Source organism: Bos mutus, chromosome 16 (assembly GCF_027580195.1).
Source record: "Bos mutus isolate GX-2022 chromosome 16, NWIPB_WYAK_1.1, whole genome shotgun sequence".
Lineage (NCBI taxonomy): Eukaryota > Metazoa > Chordata > Mammalia > Artiodactyla > Bovidae > Bos > Bos mutus.
This window is the reverse complement of record NC_091632.1, coordinates 42323099-42343746: the sequence shown is the minus strand read 5'-3', so window position 1 is coordinate 42343746 and position 20648 is coordinate 42323099. Positions and strand designations below refer to the sequence as shown.

The 20648-nt window shown below is 44.0% G+C and overlaps 1 protein-coding gene across 1 annotated transcript in view; it reads left to right on the top strand.

Annotated features, from left to right (window-relative positions):
• The window catches only part of CLSTN1 (calsyntenin 1), a 74740-nt gene that overhangs the window by 25268 nt on the left and 28824 nt on the right, over nucleotides 1-20648 (top strand). The window contains 1 exon segment of the mRNA XM_070385204.1: nucleotides 11203-11325. Coding sequence (XP_070241305.1) covers nucleotides 11203-11325 — 123 coding nt within the window.

Genomic DNA, 20648 nt, shown 5'->3' with positions numbered 1-20648 from the left:
CGCTGGGTTGGGAAGATTCCCTAGAGAAGGAAATGGCAACCCACTCTACTGGTTGCCTGGGAAATCCCATGGTCAAAGGAGCCTTGCAGGCTATAGTCCATGGGGTTGCCAAAGAGTCAGACACAACTAAGTGACCAAACAACTGTTTAAAAAATTGAGAGAACTCAGGGGTGAAGCAGAAGAGGAATGCTCACTGTTAGGATGCAGAAATAGGTACAGAATAATTAAACAATCTGCCCCTAAATCGCAGCCCAGCCTCTCCTTACACACTCAGAGCCACATGTTCATGACTGTGTTGCTAGTCCTAGAATGAGCCATATATTTTTCTATCTTTCTACCTTACATGTGTTTTTAAAACTTTTAATTGAAGTATAGTTAACTTACGATTTTGTGTTTTAGGTGCAAAACAAAGTGATTCGGTTACACACACACATATATTTTCAGATTCTATTGTAGGTTATTACAAGATATTGAATATAGTACCCTGTGCTATATGGTAGGTCGTTGTTGTTTATTTTATATATAGTAGTATGTACCTGTTAATCCCCAAGCTCCTGATTTAACCTCCCCTTCCCCTTTGACTTCCCTGATGGCTCAGATGGTTAAGAATGTGCCTGTAATGTAGGAGACCTGGGTTCAATCCCTGGATCGGGAAAATCCCCTGGAGAAGGGAATGGCTACCCACTCCAGTATTCTTGCCTGGAGAATTCTATGGACAGAGAAGCCTGATGGGCTACATACAGTTCATGGGGTTGCAAAGAGTTGGACATGACTGGATGACTAACACTTTCCCCTTTGGCAACCATGAGTTTGTTTTCTATGTCTGTGAGTCTGTTACTGTTTTATACATAACATTCATTTGTATAAGTCTTTTAGATTCTACACATAAGCGATGTCATATGATATTTGTCTTTGTCTGATTTACTTCACTTAATACGATAATCTCTAGGTTCATCCACGTTGCTGCAAATGGCATTATTTCTTGCCTTTTATGGCTGAGTAATATTCCATTGTGTATATGTAACACATCTTTATCCATTTACATAGCCATGGACATTTAGGTTGCTTCCATGTCTTGGCTGTTAGTGCTTCTATTGGACATTGGGGTGCATGTATCTTTTCAAATTATAGTTTTGTCAGATACATGCTGAGGGAGTGAGGTTGCTGGATCATACAGCAACTTTGCTTTGAGTTCTTAAAGGAACCTTTATATGTATCTTTATTCTGATAAAATACTCTTACTCCTGAGAAACCTGTTCTCTTGTTAGGGCTGTTCCTGGGGAAGAGGGTCTCCCCTGGTACTTCAAGTGGGAATACTCAACTTCCTAGGGTTGACCTCAGGTATTCCCAGCTCTCTCACCAGACACAGGGTAGAATGGCACCTCCCTACCCCCCGGAGCTTTCATGGGGCTGTGTGGCTGGTTCTGGCTATGAGTTAGGAGCTGCTTGTGTCCCTTCTGGGCGGAAGTTTCAGCTCCAGAGCCCTGTCCTTCCTCTTGCAGGGGGCATTGCCATGTTGGTGATGGTGGCCCCTTGGTCATCTTGGCTCCTGCTGACTGATGAAGTTCCTGGTACAACGCATAACCCCTTCACTGGAGCCACACCATCTAGAATGTAGAATGTTGACATGTTTGTGTGCTCCCAAGCTTGTAACTTGATTTCCTGAGAGCCCAACTCCTTGCAGTGTGAGCATGCATAGTAGGTGTTCAAGAAAGATGTCTTAGAGTTAACTCCCAGTCAGTGATGATGGGAAGCCAAGGGGACCTTTGATGTTAAGCTGCTTTGAAGAATCAGGGATGGTTTAATTTAAATAAGAGTTTATGACTGAGGCAGTATATTTTAATTAGGGGACTATGAATATTTCAGGATATTTAATATTTTCAATATTTTTGAGAAAAAAAGTCAGGTGGATATTTTATACTCTTATCATTTATGACACCTATCTGTGTGTATCATCTTTAACAACTCCAGGCAAGAATACTGGAGTGAGTTGCCATTTCCTTCTCTGGGGGATCTTCTCCACTCGGGGAACAAACTTGGGTCTTTTTGCAGGCCAGTTATTTACCAACTGAACTGCGAGGGAAGCCCCCATCTTTAACAAAGGGCCTGCTAACTCAGATTACATTCCCATTCCTTGGTAAGAGCTGGATTTTTTAATCAAAGCCTGTCCTGTGCCCAGCCGCTTAATCGTGTCCAACTCTTTGCAACCCAATGAACTGGAGCCCCCCAGGCTCCTCTGTCCGTGGAATTTTCCAGGCAAGAATACTAGAGTGGGTTGCCATTTTCTACTCCAGGGGCTCGTCCTGACCCAGGATCAAACCCGCCTCTCCTGAGTCTCCTGCCTTGGCAGGTGGATTCTTTACCACTGAGCTGTGTTGCCACCTAGTGGCAGTGTTCATTAATTGCAGATTTTTTTGATGAATTGAGGTTAAACATTTAATCTGCAAACAAAACGTGTAACCTCATCTAGGATTTACGGGAGATGCCTACAGACTCTTAAAACTAAGTCACCTGTCACTATATGTTATGATGTCAGTATCTTCCTTATATGACCAAGCTAGGTGTTCTGGAGTGAGGAGGGTCATACCTCAAAACAGTGATTTCTGAAAAACAGTAGATTTCCCTTTGTAACCGAAGAAGTCAGAAGGCAATTGTTTGTGGTGCTGGGTTGATGTCAAGGCCACTGCATGCAGGCTTTGAAACCACCTTGCCTGGGTCTGTAACTTGTGTGACCTGGATAAGGGGCCATTCTTTTTAGTCCAGAGAGTTGGGATATATTGGGTATGGAAAACCCGAACGAATTTTTGGCCAACCCAGTGCTAGGGAGACATAAGTTTTATATTTCAGGTTAACCTTGGAGTTGACTGCTGTATTCTTTTCATTTTAATTTTTCAATTAGTGGCAGTTTCTAATGATTAAAATCTACCACAACCATAAAAACTTGCCATGTCCTAAAATGATAGGTATCTACCCCAGAAACACCCTACACTTAGAGGTTTGATCAGGTTTCCCAGGTAGCTTAGTGGTAAAGAACTTGCCTGCAGTGCAGGAGCCACAGGAGATGCAGGTTCGATCCCTGGGTCGGGAAGATCCCTTGGAGGAGGTTATGGGAACCCAACCCAGTATTCTTGCCTGGAGAATCCCATGGACAGAGGAGCCTGGCAGGCTACAGGCCATGGGGTTGCAAAGCGTGGGGCATGACTGAAGCAGCTGAGCACACATGCAGAGGTTTGGTCACTAGCCTTGCTATTCTGTGATTTTGGTTAATGCCGTGGCATTCAAACTTTAGCTGGCTTTTTAAAATGATCTAGAATGCAATGAAATGACTTGGGTAAAGACTCTGAATATGGTGACCCACTCCTGGACTTATGGCCAGTAGTCTAATGTCTTCATTTCTGATCTTTTTTTGGATGATGACAGAAACATCAATCACTTGTTTCCATCAATATTTTATAATGCACTTGAATGTGATGAAATATTAAAAATATCATTTATTAAATATTTAAAAGCTCATTCAGTGGACCTGGCCAAATCTCTTCATTCTACTGCCAGCTTAAGTAGCAATTTAGAAATTTGAGCTATAAAATTAGAATAGTGGGGGAAAATAAAAGAGCTGGGACTATAGCTGTTCAATTATTATTCCCCTTGAACCATTAGCCATTTTCAGCTGCAGGCCTTTCCACTTAGGGTAGCCAGAAATTCATCACAGATTTTCTGTAGTTTGCTTGGCTTGATATTTTTTACTTTCTTACCAAGCAAATCCACTTAGTTTAAGTCTCAGGAGTTTTACTGACTCACATATTGGAATAGTGTTCTTTAGTCTTACTTACTGTGCTTGTAACTTTATTAATAAAATCTTAAATGTGAAAACAAATTGGAATTGAATATTGCTTTTAGTAGTACATTATCAATAGTGAATTGAACTAATAGCCTCTGAATTTTTTTTTCCTTTTAGTATTTATTTATTTGGTTGAGTTGGGTTTTAGTTGCAGCATGTGAGATCTAGTTCCCTGACCAGGGATCGAACCCAGGCCCCCTACATTGGGAGCATGGAGTCTTAGCCACTGGACCACCAGGGAAGTGCCTAGCCTTCTGTGTTTTCAAATGAGAGATTAGTGACAGACAGCAGAGGTTTTTGGAATGCTTTCTTTAAAATGGCCTGTTTATCTGTCTTAGATCTGTAACTCTAGCCAGTGTTCTAGCCTATCTTGTAGGACGGTTTAACAAGACCTGGAGAGGATGAGGAGTTTCAGCAGTTAGGGGAAGCATTCAACCTGGTTGCAAAGTGAGGCTGTTTTCTGTGCTCTCTGGAGCCCTGTCCTCTCAAAGCGTGCATCCAACTGTGGGACCCTTGCAGAGCACCAAGCCACCTAACTCACCACTGTCCTGGGGGTTATGTCTTGTTTTTTCCTTTAACTTTTATTTTATATTGCAGTACAGCTGATTAACAATGTTGTGATAGTATCAGGTGAACAGCAAAGCCAGTCAGCCATACATATGCATGTATCCATTCCCCTCCTAAACTCTCTTCCCATCCAGGCTGCCACATACTGTTGAGCAGAGTTCCCTGTGCTGTACAGTAGGTCCTTGTTGGTTATCCATTTAAAATATAATATCGAGTACATGTCCATCCCAAACTCCCTAACTATCCCTTCCTCCCACCCTTCCCCTGGGGCATGTTTCTGGAGGAGAAGGGGAGATTGTGCCACAACCAGCTGAACGCTCTTCTTTACTAAGTCTCTTGTTCCAGGAACAGCTGTTAGGAGAGGAGGGGACGTTCTCCAGAGGCACTGTGTTTTTGGTTTTTGTGGTCTAGGTTTCCTTTCATATTATTAACAGTTCCCTTCGTAATCTAACGAGAACGTACCTGTCCAGACAGATCCCTCAATATTTTGATGGCTCTAAAATTCTTGTCTCCTTTTCCTGGAACATCCAACTGCCAGAAACAAAAAATAGACATCTTCCCAATATCTAAAACACCCAGTACTTTTTTTTTTTTTCAGTTCTCCACACTAAAACTTTCTTCTCTATGAGAAAATTTATAAACCAGGGCACTGACTGTATTTGTACCGTCCATGGGTATATTCTCACTCACTTACTAGATAGTTCCTGAGGAATGAGATCCTAAGTCCTGGGAATAAGTAGAGAAAAAGGGTCACACCCTCCTGGAATCCCTGGTTTTGTGTGTGTATGTTTACTGGAGAATTAACAACAACTCAGCCCCTTATGGTATTTCCTGAGTGCCTGATCCCATCCTGAGCATTTTACTTGGGACGGGTTAGATCACATGGGAACCTCAGAGGTGGGTGCTGTTGCTGTCCCCATTTTAAAGATGGGGAAACTGAGGCCCAGGGAAGCCAAGTAGCCTGCCCCAGGTCCTAGACTGACTGCTCGTGGTCAGGAGGAGTAGCAGAGGAAAGAAAGAGAAAGTGGGGCTGGGGGGCAGAGCAGTGGGCTCTGTCTTAATAGGAGGGGGGAATCTCTTTTATTGTGTGGTTTCTTTTTTTTTTTGGCTGCCCCAAGTCTTAGTTTTGGCACTCCAGGTCTTCGGTCTTTGTTATGGGGACTCTTTATTTCCAGCACTCAGAGTCTTTGGCGCTGGAGGAGCGAATGCTTCGACAGAGGCCTGAGGCGAGAGACCTTGTGAGGGCATCCGAGAGGTCAAAGCTGTTTTAATTATATTAAGACATCACTTGTTTTCTCCTCATTTTTTTCATGAATGCACATTGGAGTTTCCTAGAGGCTGCATGATGCATCATAATGCAGCCTCTTGGCTGTAGGAGTGGAGGTGAGAACCCAGCTGTCTTCTGCTAAGCCGGGCCGTGAAAGGATTTGCAGAATGTAAAGCATTGCCAGTCTTCCTAGTAAACTCTCTTTTAAAATATATATTTATTTTCATTAACATATTATGTTAATTCACAGTGGCTTTGTTTTTGAAAATGAATTAATAACAAATATCAGTACTAACGCTTTTCTTTGGTTTTAACTTTCAGCACTGATTATTATTGTTGTTACCGATAGACAGGCCCTCCTAAGGCAGAGTTGTTCAGGGTCCTCAGGATCTTTGGTGTAGATGGATTCTGAGAGTGCAGGCTCTGAGCCACCCCCATGATCACAGCAGTACCCCAGCTGCTGTGGGATGAGTCAGTGCAAGAGATGGGGAGGAGGCCATTACTGGACTTTTGTAATAGCTCTCAGTAGACAGCACAGGGGATAAGAAATGACTACATCTGGGTTTATTTTGTGAGTGTGGAATTTTTTTTTTAACGTGGTAAAATACCCATAGCATAAAATTTCCCGTCTTGACCATTTTTAAGTGTTGGAGTCAGTGGTATTGGGTTCATTCATTCATACTGTTGTGCAGTCAACCGCTGGAACTCTTTTCGTCTTGCAAAACCAAAACCCTCTATACCCTTTAGCCAACTCCCTGTGGGTCTGGGTTTGCTTTGAAAGTGAAGGCAGGGAACTTGCTGTTGGTTTGGGTGCAGCCTGTATAAAATGTCGGGTGGAAGCGTCATTAAGGAGAGAGCAGGTCGCTCATCTTGCCCCTCGCAGACACAGGCCTGCGCCTTTGGAATTTCACATGTGAGCACTCTGCTTCTTCAATAGGTCACATGGGAGTTAGTGCAGGTGGGGCTCAGGTGCTTCTGATCCTCACTGTCTCCCCTTGTCCCATCATCATTAAAGCAAAGAAAAGTAGGACCACATCACGGTCACACAGCATGAAAGACAGTTAAACATTTAAATTTAGTTTCAGTCGCTTCTGGTTGACTGCCCAAAGAGAATCTGGGTAGTTCATTCAAGAAATAGGCCCCAACTATATGGAAATAAAGTTTTATAACCAGTGACTCTTAAAGGAAATCAACCCTGAATATTCACTGGAAGGACTGATGCTGAAGCTGAAGCTCCAGTACTTTGGCCCACTTGATGTGAAGAGCCGACTCATTAGAAAAGACCCTGATGCTGGGAAAGATTGAAGGCGGGAGGAGAAGGGGATGACAGAGGATGAGATGGTTGGATGGTATCACTGACTCAGTTCAGTTTAGTCTCTCAGTCATGTCCGATTCATTGCGACCCCATATACTGCAGCACTCCAGGCTTCAGTATCCATCACTACCTCCCAGAGCTTGCTCAAACTCATTTCTATTGGGTCAGTGATGCTATCCAACCATCTCATTCTCTGTCGTCCCCTTCTCTTCCCGCCTTCAATCTTTCCCAGCATCAGGGCCTTTTCCAATGAGTCAGCTCTTTGCATGAGGTTGCCAGAGTATTGGAGTTTGAGCTTCAGCATCAGTCCTTCCAATGAATATTCAGAACTAATTTCTTTTAGGATTGACTGATTTGATATCCTTGCAGTCCAAGGGACTCTCAAGAGTCTTCTCCAACACCATGGTTCAAAAGCATAAATTCTTCAACACTTAGCTTTCTTTGTAGTCCCAACTCTCACATTCATACATGACTACTGGAAAAACCATAGCTTTGACTAGACGGACCTTTGTTGGCAAAGTAATTAATGTCTCTGCTTTTTAATATACTGTCTAGGTTGGTCATAGCTTTTCTTCCAGGAGCAAGCATCTTTTAATTTTGTGGCTGCAGTCACCATCTGCAGTGATTTTGGAGCCAAAAATAAAGTCTCTGTTTCCATTGTTTCCCCATCACTGACTCAATGGACATGAATTTGAGATAGTGAAGAACAGGGAAGCCTGGTGGGCTGCAGTCCACGGGGTGGCAAAGAGTCAGACATGACTTAGTGGCTGAACAACAACAACATTCCGTTTAATCAGATTAGCTTCATGAGTCATTCCATGGTTAATCTATATCCTGAGGTTATAATGTGAATACTCAGAAGGTGAAAATAGGAAAATGGAAAGGTTCCAACTGTGAAAGGAGCTCAAAATAGGCTGGTGGAGAGAGGAACCCAGGGAGGGGCTTGGTGGCCTCAACCAGAGGAAAGTCTCAGCACGGACCCTCTGGGGGCCACAGCTGGGGAAAAACGAAATGGACAGAAACCACAAATTCATTTTCTCAGATCAGCAGGCTGTCAGAGCAGATGTTCTTACCCTAAACACGAAAGGAGCAGTTCAGTTCAGTTCAGTCGCTCAGTCGTGTCCGACTCTTTGCAACCCCATGAATTGCAGCACGCCAGGCCTCCCTGTCCATCACCAACTCCTGGAGTTCACCCAGACTCACGTCCATCAAGTCAGTGATGCCATCCAGCCATCTCATCCTCTGGCGTCCCCTTCTACTCCTGCCCTCAATCCCTCCCAGCGTCAGAGTCTTTTCCAATGAGTCAACTCTTCACATGAGGTGGCCAAAGTACTGGAGTTTCAGCTTTAGCATCATTGCTTCCAAAGAAATCCCAGGGCTGATCTCCTTCAGAACGGACTGGTTGGATCTCCTTGCAGTCCAAGGGACTCTCAAGAGTCTTCGCCAACACCACAGTTCAAAAGCATCAATTCTTCGGCGCTCAGCCCTCTTCACAGTCCAACTCTCACATCCATACATGACCACAGGAAAAACCATAGCCTTGACTAGACAGACCTTTGTTGGCAAAGTAATGTCTCTGCTTCTCAATATGCTATCTAGGTTGGTCATAACTTTCCTTCCAAGGAGTAAGCATCTTTTAATTTCATGGCTGCAGTCACCATCTGCAGTGATTTTGGAGCCCAAAAAAATAAATTCTGACACTGTTTCCACTGTTTCCCCATCTATTTCCCATGAAGTGATGGGACCGGATGCCATGATCTTTGTTTTCTGAATGTTGAGCTTTAAGCCAACTTTTTCACTCTCCACTTTCACTTTCATCAAGAGGCTTTTTAGTTCCTCTTCACTTTCTGCCATAAGGGTGGTGTCATCTGCATATCTGAGGTTATTGATATTTCTCCCGGCAATCTTGATTCCAACTTGTGTTTCTTCCAGTCCAGCATTTCTCATGATGTACTCTGCATATAAGTTAAATAAACAGGGTGACAATATACAGTCTTGACGTACTCCTTTTCCTGTTTGGAACCAGTCTGTTGTTCCATGTCCAGTTCTAACTGTTGCTTCCTGACCTGCATATAGGTTTCTCAAGAGGCAGGTCAGGTGGTCTGGTATTCCCATCTCTTTCAGAATTTTCCACAGTTTATTGTGATGCATATAGTCAAAGGCTTTGACATAGTCAATAAAGCAGAAATAGATGTTTTTCTGGAATTCTTTTCCTTTTTTGATGATCCAGCAGATGTTGGCAATTTGATCTCTGGTTCCTCTGCCTTTTCTAAAACCAGCTTGAACATCAGGAAGTTCACGGTTCACATATTGCTGAAGCCTGGCTTGGAGAATTTTGAGCATTACTTTACTAGAGTGTGAGATGAGTGCAATTGTGTGGAAAGGAGCAGTGCTAGTACCCAACTGAGAAGGAAAAACATCACTTCTCCAGTTGTCCACCCCAGCCCTGTGGTTTGTTGGGGATGGGGGTCCAGGCTTCACAAAAGAGGAAATTGAGGACTTCCCTGGTGGTGCAGTGGATGAGAATCCACCTACCAGTGCAGGGGACATGGGTTTGATCCTTGGTCTAGGAAGATTCCACATGCCTCGGAGCAACTAAACTCGTGTGCCACAACTACTGAGCCCCTGTGCTGCAAGTACTGAAGCCCTTGTGCCTAGATCCTGTTCTCTGCAACAAGAGAAGCCACTGCAGTAAGTTCAAGTGCCGTAACTAGAGAAAGTCCACATGGAGCAATGAAGACCCAGGGCAACCAAAAGTAAATATTTTAAAAAAGAAATTGAGATCAGGAAATCAGTTTCATGTTCCAGATCACACAGCACATTATAGAGGGGCTCTGGAGTTTGGGTCCAGGCTGTCCTGATCCCAGAGCAGATTATCATTATTTTTTTAAAGGAGGTTTTTCCTGATCACTGTTTTCAGTCAGATTTTTTAGGAATTTTGCGTATCATTTTCTTTTAATTCATTATATTTGTAATTTTATATTTATAAATCTTGTTTCACCCATTTGTTTTACATTTCTTTTTGTAATGCTAATTTTAAATAATACTGTTATTATCATAAAGAAATAACATTTTAAAAATTGAAGTATAGTTGATTTACAATATTATGTTAGTTTCAGGTGTAAGATAGAGTGATTCAGTGTATTTATAGATTGCTTTCCGTTTAAAGTTATTTTCGAATAATGGCTGTATTTCTCTGTGCTATACAGTCTACCTTTGTTACATATTTTTATATGTAACGGTTTGTATCTCTTTAAAAAAAAAAGGTTTTTTTTGAGGTATAGTTGATTTATAATGCGTTTCTGATATACAGCAAAGTGATTCTGTCTTTAAAAATATATGTATATATTTAAGAATATACTCTTAAATGTGGGCTTCCCTGGTGGCTCAGATGGTAAAGAATCTGCCTGACTTAGCACGCATGCAGTTTGGGAGACCCGAGTTTAATCCCTAGGTCGGGAAGATCCCCTTGGAGGAGGGAATGGCTACCCATCCCAGTATTCTTGTCTGAAGAATTCCATGGACAGAGGATCCTGGTGGGCTGCAGTCTGTGGGGTCTTATATATATATTCTCTCTCTCTCTCATACACACATGTACATTATCTTTATATCGTTATCATATCTGTATATTCTTTTTCATATTCTTTTCCATCACTGACTCAGTGGACAGGAATTTGAGCAAGTTCCAGGAGATAGTGAAGGACAGGGAAGCTTGGTGGGCTATAGTTTGTGGGGTTGCATGACTTAGCAAATGAACAACAAACCCATGGTTTATTGCAAGATTTTGAGTACAGTTCCGTGTGCTATACAGTAGGGCCTTGTTGTTCAGTTTGTATCTTTTAATCCAAGAGATAACATATTTTTATTTGTAACTCTTCTAGGATCGGCTGAAAACAGAGGTGGTATGAGTTAGTCTGTGAAACTGTCCATGTAACCATCAATCTTTTTTCTTTCTTTCAGTTTCTAGAGCAGTTCATTTCTTATTTTTGGTTGCTTCGGGGGTTGGCCTCAGATAATTTCTGCATTTCTTTAGGAGTTCATCCCACTTGGGTCTTGTTACCAGACTTGGCCACAAAAAATAGCAGCGTGGCCTTTCAGACTCATGAGGGTTTTATTGTTAATGATATGGATGTATGTTTTCAAAAGCGGTGGTGTTGAAAATAACAGTTCTAACCTGGCCTATGTCCTTTCTCCTCCTTCTCTTTTTAAACACAGTCAACAAGCACAAGCCGTGGCTGGAGCCCACATATCATGGCTTAGTTACGGAGAGCGACAGCACCGTGCTCCTCGACCCCCCACTCATCGCCCTGGACAAAGATGCTCCTTTGCGCTTTGCAGGTACCAACCTGTCTTTGTTTACTCCCTGTCGTGAGTCTGGGAAGCATTTCACGTGTCTCATTTGGGTTGTTTCTGAGCCTTTCTGAGAATGTCTTGATAGCTAAGGGTTGTGTGTGGCCCCCACGTACCACAGGGGTACCTGACTGCCCTTGCAAAGCCTGTACTTTTTGAAAGGCAAAACATTTAATTGCATCACTGTGTTCTTTGTCTTGATGTAACCAGCAAGAGAGCATCCAGACCAGTGCATCTCAAGCTTTTGTGTCTGTGCAGAGCACGGGATCGTGCTTAAAATGCAGGCTTGGATACAGTGGTTCTGGGGGCACCTGCAACCTTGCCTTTCTAACCTGTGTCCTGGTGCTCCTGGTCTCTGAGCAGTGAGAATCTGGAGCAGTGGTCCCTAAGCCTTTTGCACCAGGGACCAGGTTCCATGGAAGACAATTTTTCCATGGACTGTAGCAGGAGGTAAGGGATGGTTTGGGGATGATTCAAGCGCATTAGATTTATAGAACACTTTTATTATTACATCAGCTCCACCTCAGATCTTCAGGCTTCAGATTCCAGAAGTTGGGGGCCCCTGATATAAGTGATTACAGCTCATGATTTTCCCTGTACTACCTAGGTTTCAGTTACCTGAAGAGACTTAGTTGGGAATATTGAGCAGTCTTTTAGACTGATTTCATTTGGCTTAGATGTTACTTTGAGTAAATCTTTAGCATGAGTTACTTTATAAGATTGTAAGCTCAGTGTTCACTGGGACAGATCGAGGGTTGCTCTGAAGATCTGCTGTCTCAGTGGCTTCCAACAGCACTTTGCAGATCAGAACTGTTCTTGCTTTACGTCAAGGCTGGGGTCACGTCCTTAATAGGCAGAGGAACAGGCTGCTTCTCCCTTTCTTTGCCTCAGAGTCAAAAGGGACGTTGTGAAGTTAATTTTTAAAGAGTGGTTTTTGCCTGATGTTTTTCCAGAACAAAATGTGTTTGTTCTGTTTGCCTCAAAACAAATGAGAAAAATTCAATTAGCTCATATAGATCATTCCATACATTGAATTTACTATGGTAAATGGGAGACATGAATGCAAGGATGTCTCTGAAGAGCTATTTAAAGACTGAATTTCTCTTCTTTCTGTTCAAGTGCCACATCCCATTTCCAGGGGAGTAACCTGAGAAGCAGCTTGTGCTATTGAGTCAGTGGTAGAGACAGATCTTCTTGATTAGTTTTACTCGTTTATTGGTTTTTAGAGAGAAATCCAATTAGATGCGTGGTAGAGGAAGTGCTCTGTGCTAGGAAGACACACACAGTCTCTGTTTGGTAGCCAAGGTGATTTTTTTTTTGGTTGTTCCCCCCTCCCCTGATTTAAAAATCATTTTTAGCATTGCCTATGGTTTCCTCTGGGCATCACTAAATTTTTGAGTATTTGCATAGATATATTTACACACACTTTGCATGCAACACCTTTGTTTATTATATACAGTTCCTCCTTGCAGGTGTGACGTTTCGGGGTCTTGTCAGTAACCTTACTAGGGTCATCTAGCTTATGTTCCTGAGGGTACTTGCATCTCCCTGACATCTAATTGATTTTGATTAGCAATTGCAGTCAGGAGTTCTGGCATCTACTCCCCCAGGCCTCTCTTTACAAATTCTCAGCTGTACCCAGTCCTGTTGTTGTTGGATCTCTGTCCCGTTATATCACTCATGATTCATAACCCTTATAAAGCATTCAGTGTCCTGGGCACTGCTGTAAGTACTGTACAAATATGCACTTGTGTTTAATTCTCAACAGCCTTTTGAGGTAAGTATACTTCTTGTCACCCCTTTTTAAAGAGAGGAAGCTGAAGCACAGAGCTGCTAACTTACCAGCTCTGGGTCACACAGCTTAGATGTGTCAAAGGCCAGATTCCAAGTCAGGCAGGATGGCTCTTAACTGTGATGCTGTGTTAGGCAGCACAGAAAGTTACAGAGGATGGGAAGTAGGAAATGAAATGTACATTGAGTACTAACCTTGAAGTCATTTTGCGTGTCACTTTTTTCTTTCTTGTTGAATTTAATTTTATTGTGTAATTTATTAAAACTTAATGTATTAAGCAACACCTAGAAAACCTACAAAAATAAGTGTTTTGTGGTGTATGTAGGAATAATACAGAAAATATTGCTTTTAGTTTGGTGAAGAAAATCAATTTTGTATAGTTTGAAAATGAAAGTCCCTCAGTTGTGTCCGACTCTTTGTGACCCCATGGTCTATACAGTCCATGGGATTCTCCAGGCCAGAATACTGGAGTGGGTAGCCTTTCCTTTCTCCAGGGGATATAGTTTATTTCATCCTGAATAAAATGTGAGTTTTGTTTTAAGTTCAGATACATTATTTTTGGTGGATACAAAATAGATTCTTATGGTAAATTCTCTTTTCAAAAATATTTATTACCTTCACAATTGAAGATAGTTTCATTTTTCTTTATTATTTTTTGGTTTTGATATATGGGTTTACTACTGGGGAAATAAAAACACCATTTTAATTGTGAAATTATTAAATGTAAGATTTATCTAACTTTTTAGATATTACATGCTGTGTGGCCCCTGATATAAGTTGTTAGTGTTTGTGTAATTGTTTCTGGCTAAAATATAAATGAGTATTGCAAAAAAAAAATCCTTGATATATAGTCTTGAATGAAATAGTACTTACAAGGTTTTATGTTTTTAGAGATTCTCAGGTATTTTTTATTAATGTGCCAAAGTTATATATTGAGATTTTAAACAACTATATGGAGAAGCAGCGTAGAGCCTAGTATAGTGGTAACTTGATTACATTTGCCATAGTGGACAGAAAAAATAAATATTTTCCTTCTGGAGATTTTCAGAGGGGAGCACAGTTGGTCTTATAGTCTTTTTTAAAAAAATACAGTTCATATACCATAATGTATACAGTTCACTGGTTTTTAGTGTTTTCATAAGATTGTTCTACCATCAGCCACTGTCTAATTCTACAATGGTGAAAGTGAAGTCGCTCAGTCGTGTCCGACTCTTTGTGACCCCATGGACTGTAGCCTATCAGGCTCCTCCGTCCATGGGATCTTCCAGGCAAGAGTGCTGGAGTGGATTGCCATTTCCTTCTCCAGGGGATCTTCCCGACCCAGGAATCGAACCCAGGTCTCCCGCATTGCAGGCAGACGCTTTACCGTCTGAGCCACCAGGGAAGCCCTACAGCATTTCATCACCCCAGAAAGAAACCCTTGCCTCTGTTAGCAGTCACTCCCCTTGGCAGCCACTAGTCTACTGCGTGTCTTTGGATTTGCCTGTATTCTGGATATTTCACACAAGAACAACACACGGCTTTTTGTGACTCGCACCTTTCACTTAGCACGATGATCTGGAGGTTCACCACGTTGTGGCATGTCCCTTGTTCCTTCTTATTGCCAAATAATATTTCGGTATATGGATGGACCACGTTTTGTTTACTCATCCATCGGTAATGGGCATCAGAGTCGTTTGTACTTTGTGGCCACTGTGAGTAGTGATTCCGTGAACATCTGTGTACAAGTCTCTGTGTGGATGTTCAGTGCTCTCGATTATACACCCAGGGGTGGAACTGGTGCTCATCTACTCTTCCTGAAGCATAGTCCTCTTCCTACCGAAGTGAGTAGCTGCACAGTCCTGGGAAGGGACCTCCTCTCTCCCTCTCTCTTCTGTTACCATGGTACCCATCCAACTCCCATCCAGCTGCTACGCAGAGCACTGCCCCCACCGGGCTGTAGCAGACAGGTACATAAGGAACACAAATCCTGGAGCCTAGTGCTTCAATCCTGGCTGTGAGGCTCATTGGCTGTGTGGCTCTGGGCAAATTACTTAACATCTCTGAGCCTCATTCTCATCATTTGTAACATGAAGATAATATCATATACCTTATAGGGTTTGGAAAATATTAGCTTATTTATTTATAAATAGGAAGAGCTTAAAACAATGCCTGGTATGTAGTAAGTGCTATTTTCAGTGTTCACTGCTGCTGTTAGGAATCTTTAAAAAAATTTTTTTTCATATAACATTACATGAGAACTGTCTTCCATCTTCCTCTAGTAGTCTTAGTAGTATTCCATTTTCTCACTGAGTTTCTTAAATGTTTTTTGGGTAAAGCAGAGGACGGGTCTGGAGCCTTATTTTGAGCTTTGGTTGCAGTTGGTGGTGACGTTAAGTTTACTTTAGCATCACGGTGGTGGTGGCAGCAGCCACTGCTGACATTGACTGAGCTCTCTTCTGTGTAGCGTGGGGTGTTCTCCGGCTCTGCATGGTTCCTTTGATTCCTTCCAGCAGTCTCAGTGGTAGAGACTGTCATGCCCCCATTTTCCAGATGAGGAAACAGAGGCTCAGAGCACATCTGTCAGCAGCATGACTGCCAGGTTCTCCATTTAATCCCCGGTCCCTTAACAAGCCCCCGGGACTAGTTGGTGTTTGGGTTTTTGTTTTGATTTGTTTAATTTTTAATTTTTGGTCATGCTTCACAGCATGCGGGATCTCAGTTCCCTGACCAGGGATAGAACCCGTGCCTCCTGCAGTGGAAGCGCAGAGTCTTAATCACTGGACCACCAGAGAAGTCCCTGGGACTAGTCAGTGATCCATAAATTCTGGTAGAAGGACCGAAAGAGTTTGCCTGAGATCACTCAGCCCACAAACGACAGCTCAGCCTTTGAACCAGGCAGCCTGACCCCAGTGTGATTCTTAGCTTCACCAGGTCGGCTCTCACGACACTGTACGACACGGTACACATTCTGGTCCACGGTCTTAATCCCGTAATAGGGCCTGTGTGTGGGTAGCCACTGGAGATGACTTGTCTAAACTCCTAAATAAACACCCGTGAAATGTGGGAAGCCTGGTCACCGAAGTGTGTTGTAATTTGTCACTCATCAGACGATCATGTGAAATGCACAGGGTTTGGCCCGGGGTAAGACTAGGTAAATAAAGTCTTGGTATTGGTCAAGCATTTTAGAAAATGAAAACCACACCATTCAGTTCAGCCCCTTTTCTTTAATCTGCTAAAAGCCCGAGTAGAGGTGGGGATAAAACATGTGGTGTGCATTGTATGTATTTAACGGGCAGTTACAGGCTGGAGCCACTTTATCAGCCACATTGTTGCTGTTTTTACGGTGACACCTTTGACCCCAGTGAGTTGCCTGTATTGGGAGCTGAACACTCTGCGTGCATGCATAGTCGTATCCGACTCTCTGTGGTCCCATAGACTGTAGCCCACCAGGCTCCTCTGTCCGTGGGATTTCCCAGGTAAGAATACTGAAGTGGGTTGCCATTTCCTCCTCCAGAGATCTTCCTGATGCAGAGATCCAACCTGAACTTTTTGCATCTCCTACATTGACCAGTGGATTCTTTACACCCTGCCACCTAGGAAGCCCTGCATCCACCCCCAACCCCTACCTTTTTTGAAGCTCTTTCCTTTCATATGTGGTTATAGAAGCATTCTTTTTCCTGCCTTCCTAATCTGAGTACAGATATTTTACAAGATTAAACAATTATGATATGAATGGAGTCCACAAGAAACTTCAGGACAAGAACAGGAGCTGTACTTTTGTTGACATTTAATTAGAACTGGCTCATATCTGTGCTGCTCTTCTCCATATTCTGTGTAATTCTCGTGACTCACATGCCCTGAGGGTGGCCCACGGGCGTCACCACCACACACCTCCGCCCAGTTTTGCTTTGTCAGCATGTGCAGCTGGGCTGGGACTGTGTTTGCAGCCATGAGTTGGATATGTTAGGTTAAGTCACATGAAAATGCCATTTTTGTCTGAAAATGTCAAAATACGTGAAAAATCGGAATGTCAGAAATCTTGTGTAACTCAGCCTAGTGCAAGACAGTAATCGGTCAAGTAGCAGTTTTAAATAAACAAGGAATGGTTTGAGATCAATAATCATTAAATATTAGGTAGCTTTGCTAGGCCTCCCAGAAATTACAAAAAAGCATTTCTCAGAACACTGGTCTTCTAGGGGGGAAGGTGAGACCAGCATTGTCCGAGAGTTAAGCATGGGTGCCTGGACATCTGTAGGTCATTGTCAAGTGAGAGAGGCAGCACTGGGTAGACTGGAGTTCATGAAAAGATAAGGACGTGATTTCTAAAGGCAGACTCGAGCTCCTGCCAAGGATGGGAAGGATGTACATGGTTGGGCAGTAACGGGCAGTGGGGAGGATGGAACAGAGGTGGGAGCTGGCAGGGGTCCCAAAGAGGTGGGTGAAGAGTCAGCCCGTTTGGTGTGTCGGAGGAGCAGAGGGTTGGAAATGAGCCCAGAGCTGCATGGTTTCTGTTGCCAGGCTGAGTTAGACAGGATGTCACCTCGCCCGTGGTTTCTAGTACTGCATCCAGACAGTCCTGGGGCGCATCCGTCAGGTTCCCCTGTCTGCTCTTGCCCAGTTGAATCTGTACTTGTAAGAGCACAGCTTAGAAATTTATAACCAGCCGGTGAGGTTTGGAAACCACTGATAGGCCAATCTCTCAAGTGTGGATTGCAGCTTGTCGGCTTTGGAGCCTCCTGGCAGCACTTGTTAGAAACGCAGATGACAGGGCTCTGCCCCAGAGCTGCTGAATCTGAATTTCTGGGAAGGGGGCTTGGCAAAGGACATGTTCAGCAAGTTTCTCGGACAGTTCCTGGTGCACTGGAATGTGACAGTCCATCACAGGTTGTTGTGCCTGGGCCATTAGGGCATAACCCTTGGGTGTATGTTTTTCGTTACTGTACATCTGAGGTACCTGGAAAAACTGTTTTGATTAGAGCCACACGTGGGCTGGTTCCAGAAACTAGCCTGGACCAGTAAGCAAGGAATTCAAAAGTCACCATAAGTAAGAGTCAGCCTGGACGTCTAGCTGGTAGGCAAGGGTGCCAAGGCCAGGGAGAGAGAAGTGGGTCAGGGAGGAGAGGTGGATTAGCAGGCACGTTGTAGTGGACACTTGCTGCTCAGAAAATGTCAGTTTTCCCTCAGCAGCCCCTGGTCTCCTTCCGGTTGGATCCAGGTTGGTGGGTCTACAACCCGTTACCCTGTTGCCCCAGCCAAGCACAGGCATGACCCAGGCCGGGCCGACAGACACTCTCTCTTGGGATGTGAATGTCGAGCCGAGGGATAGGTGCTGATACCAGCTGTGGGCATGGCCCTTCCATCCAGGCCTTCTTGCTGTGGAACTGTGCGGCTCTTCTTCGCTGGTCTCTGGAGCCGCCTTGGTTTCTAACCGTCTCCAAGTCCCTGTCTCTGGCCTGCAGTCAATTCCATGAGCTCCTGGTGGCTCTTCAGTGAAGGCCCTGTCGCTGAGTTGGCTGGAGTGGATTTCTGTCACACGAGAGAACCTGAAGTATCCAAGCCGGTGCTGGTGACCTCCACTGGGGCTGCAGCATGAGGGCAGGACAGCGCCAGACCTGGGGAGGCTGCAGGAACAGCTCCAGAGACACCCTCTCTTGTCTGGGGAAGAGCTTGAACTAAGATTTGGAAGAAGCTGGAAGCCAAAAGGACCGATGTGGAAAGTGAGGGCTCAGCACTGTCAGATGAGAACTGGACGTGGCCAGAGAGAGAGAGAAGTGAGAGCTCTGCTCTGCTGGCTTCATCCATTGTTATATCTTTCTGTTTTGCTTTTTAAAAATTCTTTACTAAAGCTCCTTTTGACTATTTTAGATGATTTTAGGGGAATGAAGAGTGGAGAGAGACAGGAGGTTTTGTCCATTCTGAGGCCAGCAGGGCTAGAGGGGTCGGTTGTCCAGGGAACCCAGTGGGGGATTTCAGACATGATGAGAGCAGAGCTGTAGATTTATCTAGTGGAGCAGTGGTTGCTCAGTCGTGTCCCACTTTTTGCAGCTTCATGGACTGTAGCCCACCAGGTTCCTCCTCTGTCCATGGAATTTTCCAGGCAAGAATACTGGAGTGGGTTGGCATTTCCTTCTCCAGGGGATCTTCCTAACCTGGGGATCGAACCCACATCTCTTTACCACTCGCACCACGTGGAAAGCCTGGAGCAATAGTACATGGTCTGGATTGAGTGGGAAGGAACAGGACAGAAAGGAAGTAGAATACGAGAGCTGATTTTGAGATGTCCTTCTTTGACAAGGCTGAGAGATGCCCAAGTTTATCCCCTCCTCCCAGCCTGGTAGCATGAAGCAGGCAGTTTACAGCTTCTAGCAGACAGTTCCATTTCTCCTTGTGGTCCCATGGTCAGAAGCAATCTCAAGGACAGTGCTTGACTGAGTGTCTAATTTTTTTAAGCTGTGCCAGCTCTTGGGTGTGGGAGGTGGGATCTTGGTTGCAGCATGTGAGATCTAGTTCTCTGACCAGGGATGGAACCCAGGCTCCCTGCACTGTGAGTGTGGAGTCTTAGCCAGTAGACCACTAGGGAGGTCCCTGGTGAGTGTCTTTGAATTCTTACTCAGCATGGCACTGTGTAGGCAGCATCACCCAGGTCAGAGGCTTCATCTGAGGTCTTAAACCTCACTTCCCTATGCAGTGGCCTTGTTGGGAAAGCCTTGTCACTCACTGTGAGTGACGTAGGATGCCTCACCGTTTTCTCTTTAGAACAGCAGACTTTCAATTCAAAAAAAAACACAAAACCAAGATGTTATTATACCACTGAATTAAAGCTGGGAAACTTGACATATCTTAATATATATCCCACTCTATTAGTTACACCCCAAAAGTGCAAACATAGTCAAGCGAATTACCACATTCTGGAAAACAGTTGGACACAGCTGGTACCCAGCAGTTTCTGCTCATGGTGGATTAAAGAGCAGTGATCAGCCAGTCTTTCTCTAAAAGGCTGGCAGTGAGGATTTGAGCCTTTGCAGTCCATGGGGGGATGGTCTCTTTGGCAGTGACCGAGCTGTGCCACTGTCAGGGAGAGGCATGGGGAAGAAGCCCGAGACAAGACATTAGCAGGTCTCTGTTTTATGCATCCCTATAAAACATTCCTGTGGTCATGTATGGATGTGAGAGTTGGACTGTGAAGAAGGCTGAGCACCGAAGAATTGATGCTTTTGAACTGTGGTGTTGGAGAAGACTCTTGAGAGTCCCTTGGACTGCAAGGAGATCCAACCAGTCCATTCTGAAGGAGATCAGCCCTGGGATTTCTTTGGAACGAATGATACTAAAGCTGAAACTCCAGCCACCTCATGCGAAGAGTTGACTCACTGGAAAAGACTCTGATGCTGGGAGGGATTGGGGGCAGGAGGAGAAGGGGACGACAGAGGATGAGATGGCTGGATGGCATCACCGACTCGATGGACATGAATTTGAGTGAACTCCGGGAGTTGGTGATGGACAGGGAGGCCTGGTGTGCTGCGATTCATGGGGTCGCAAA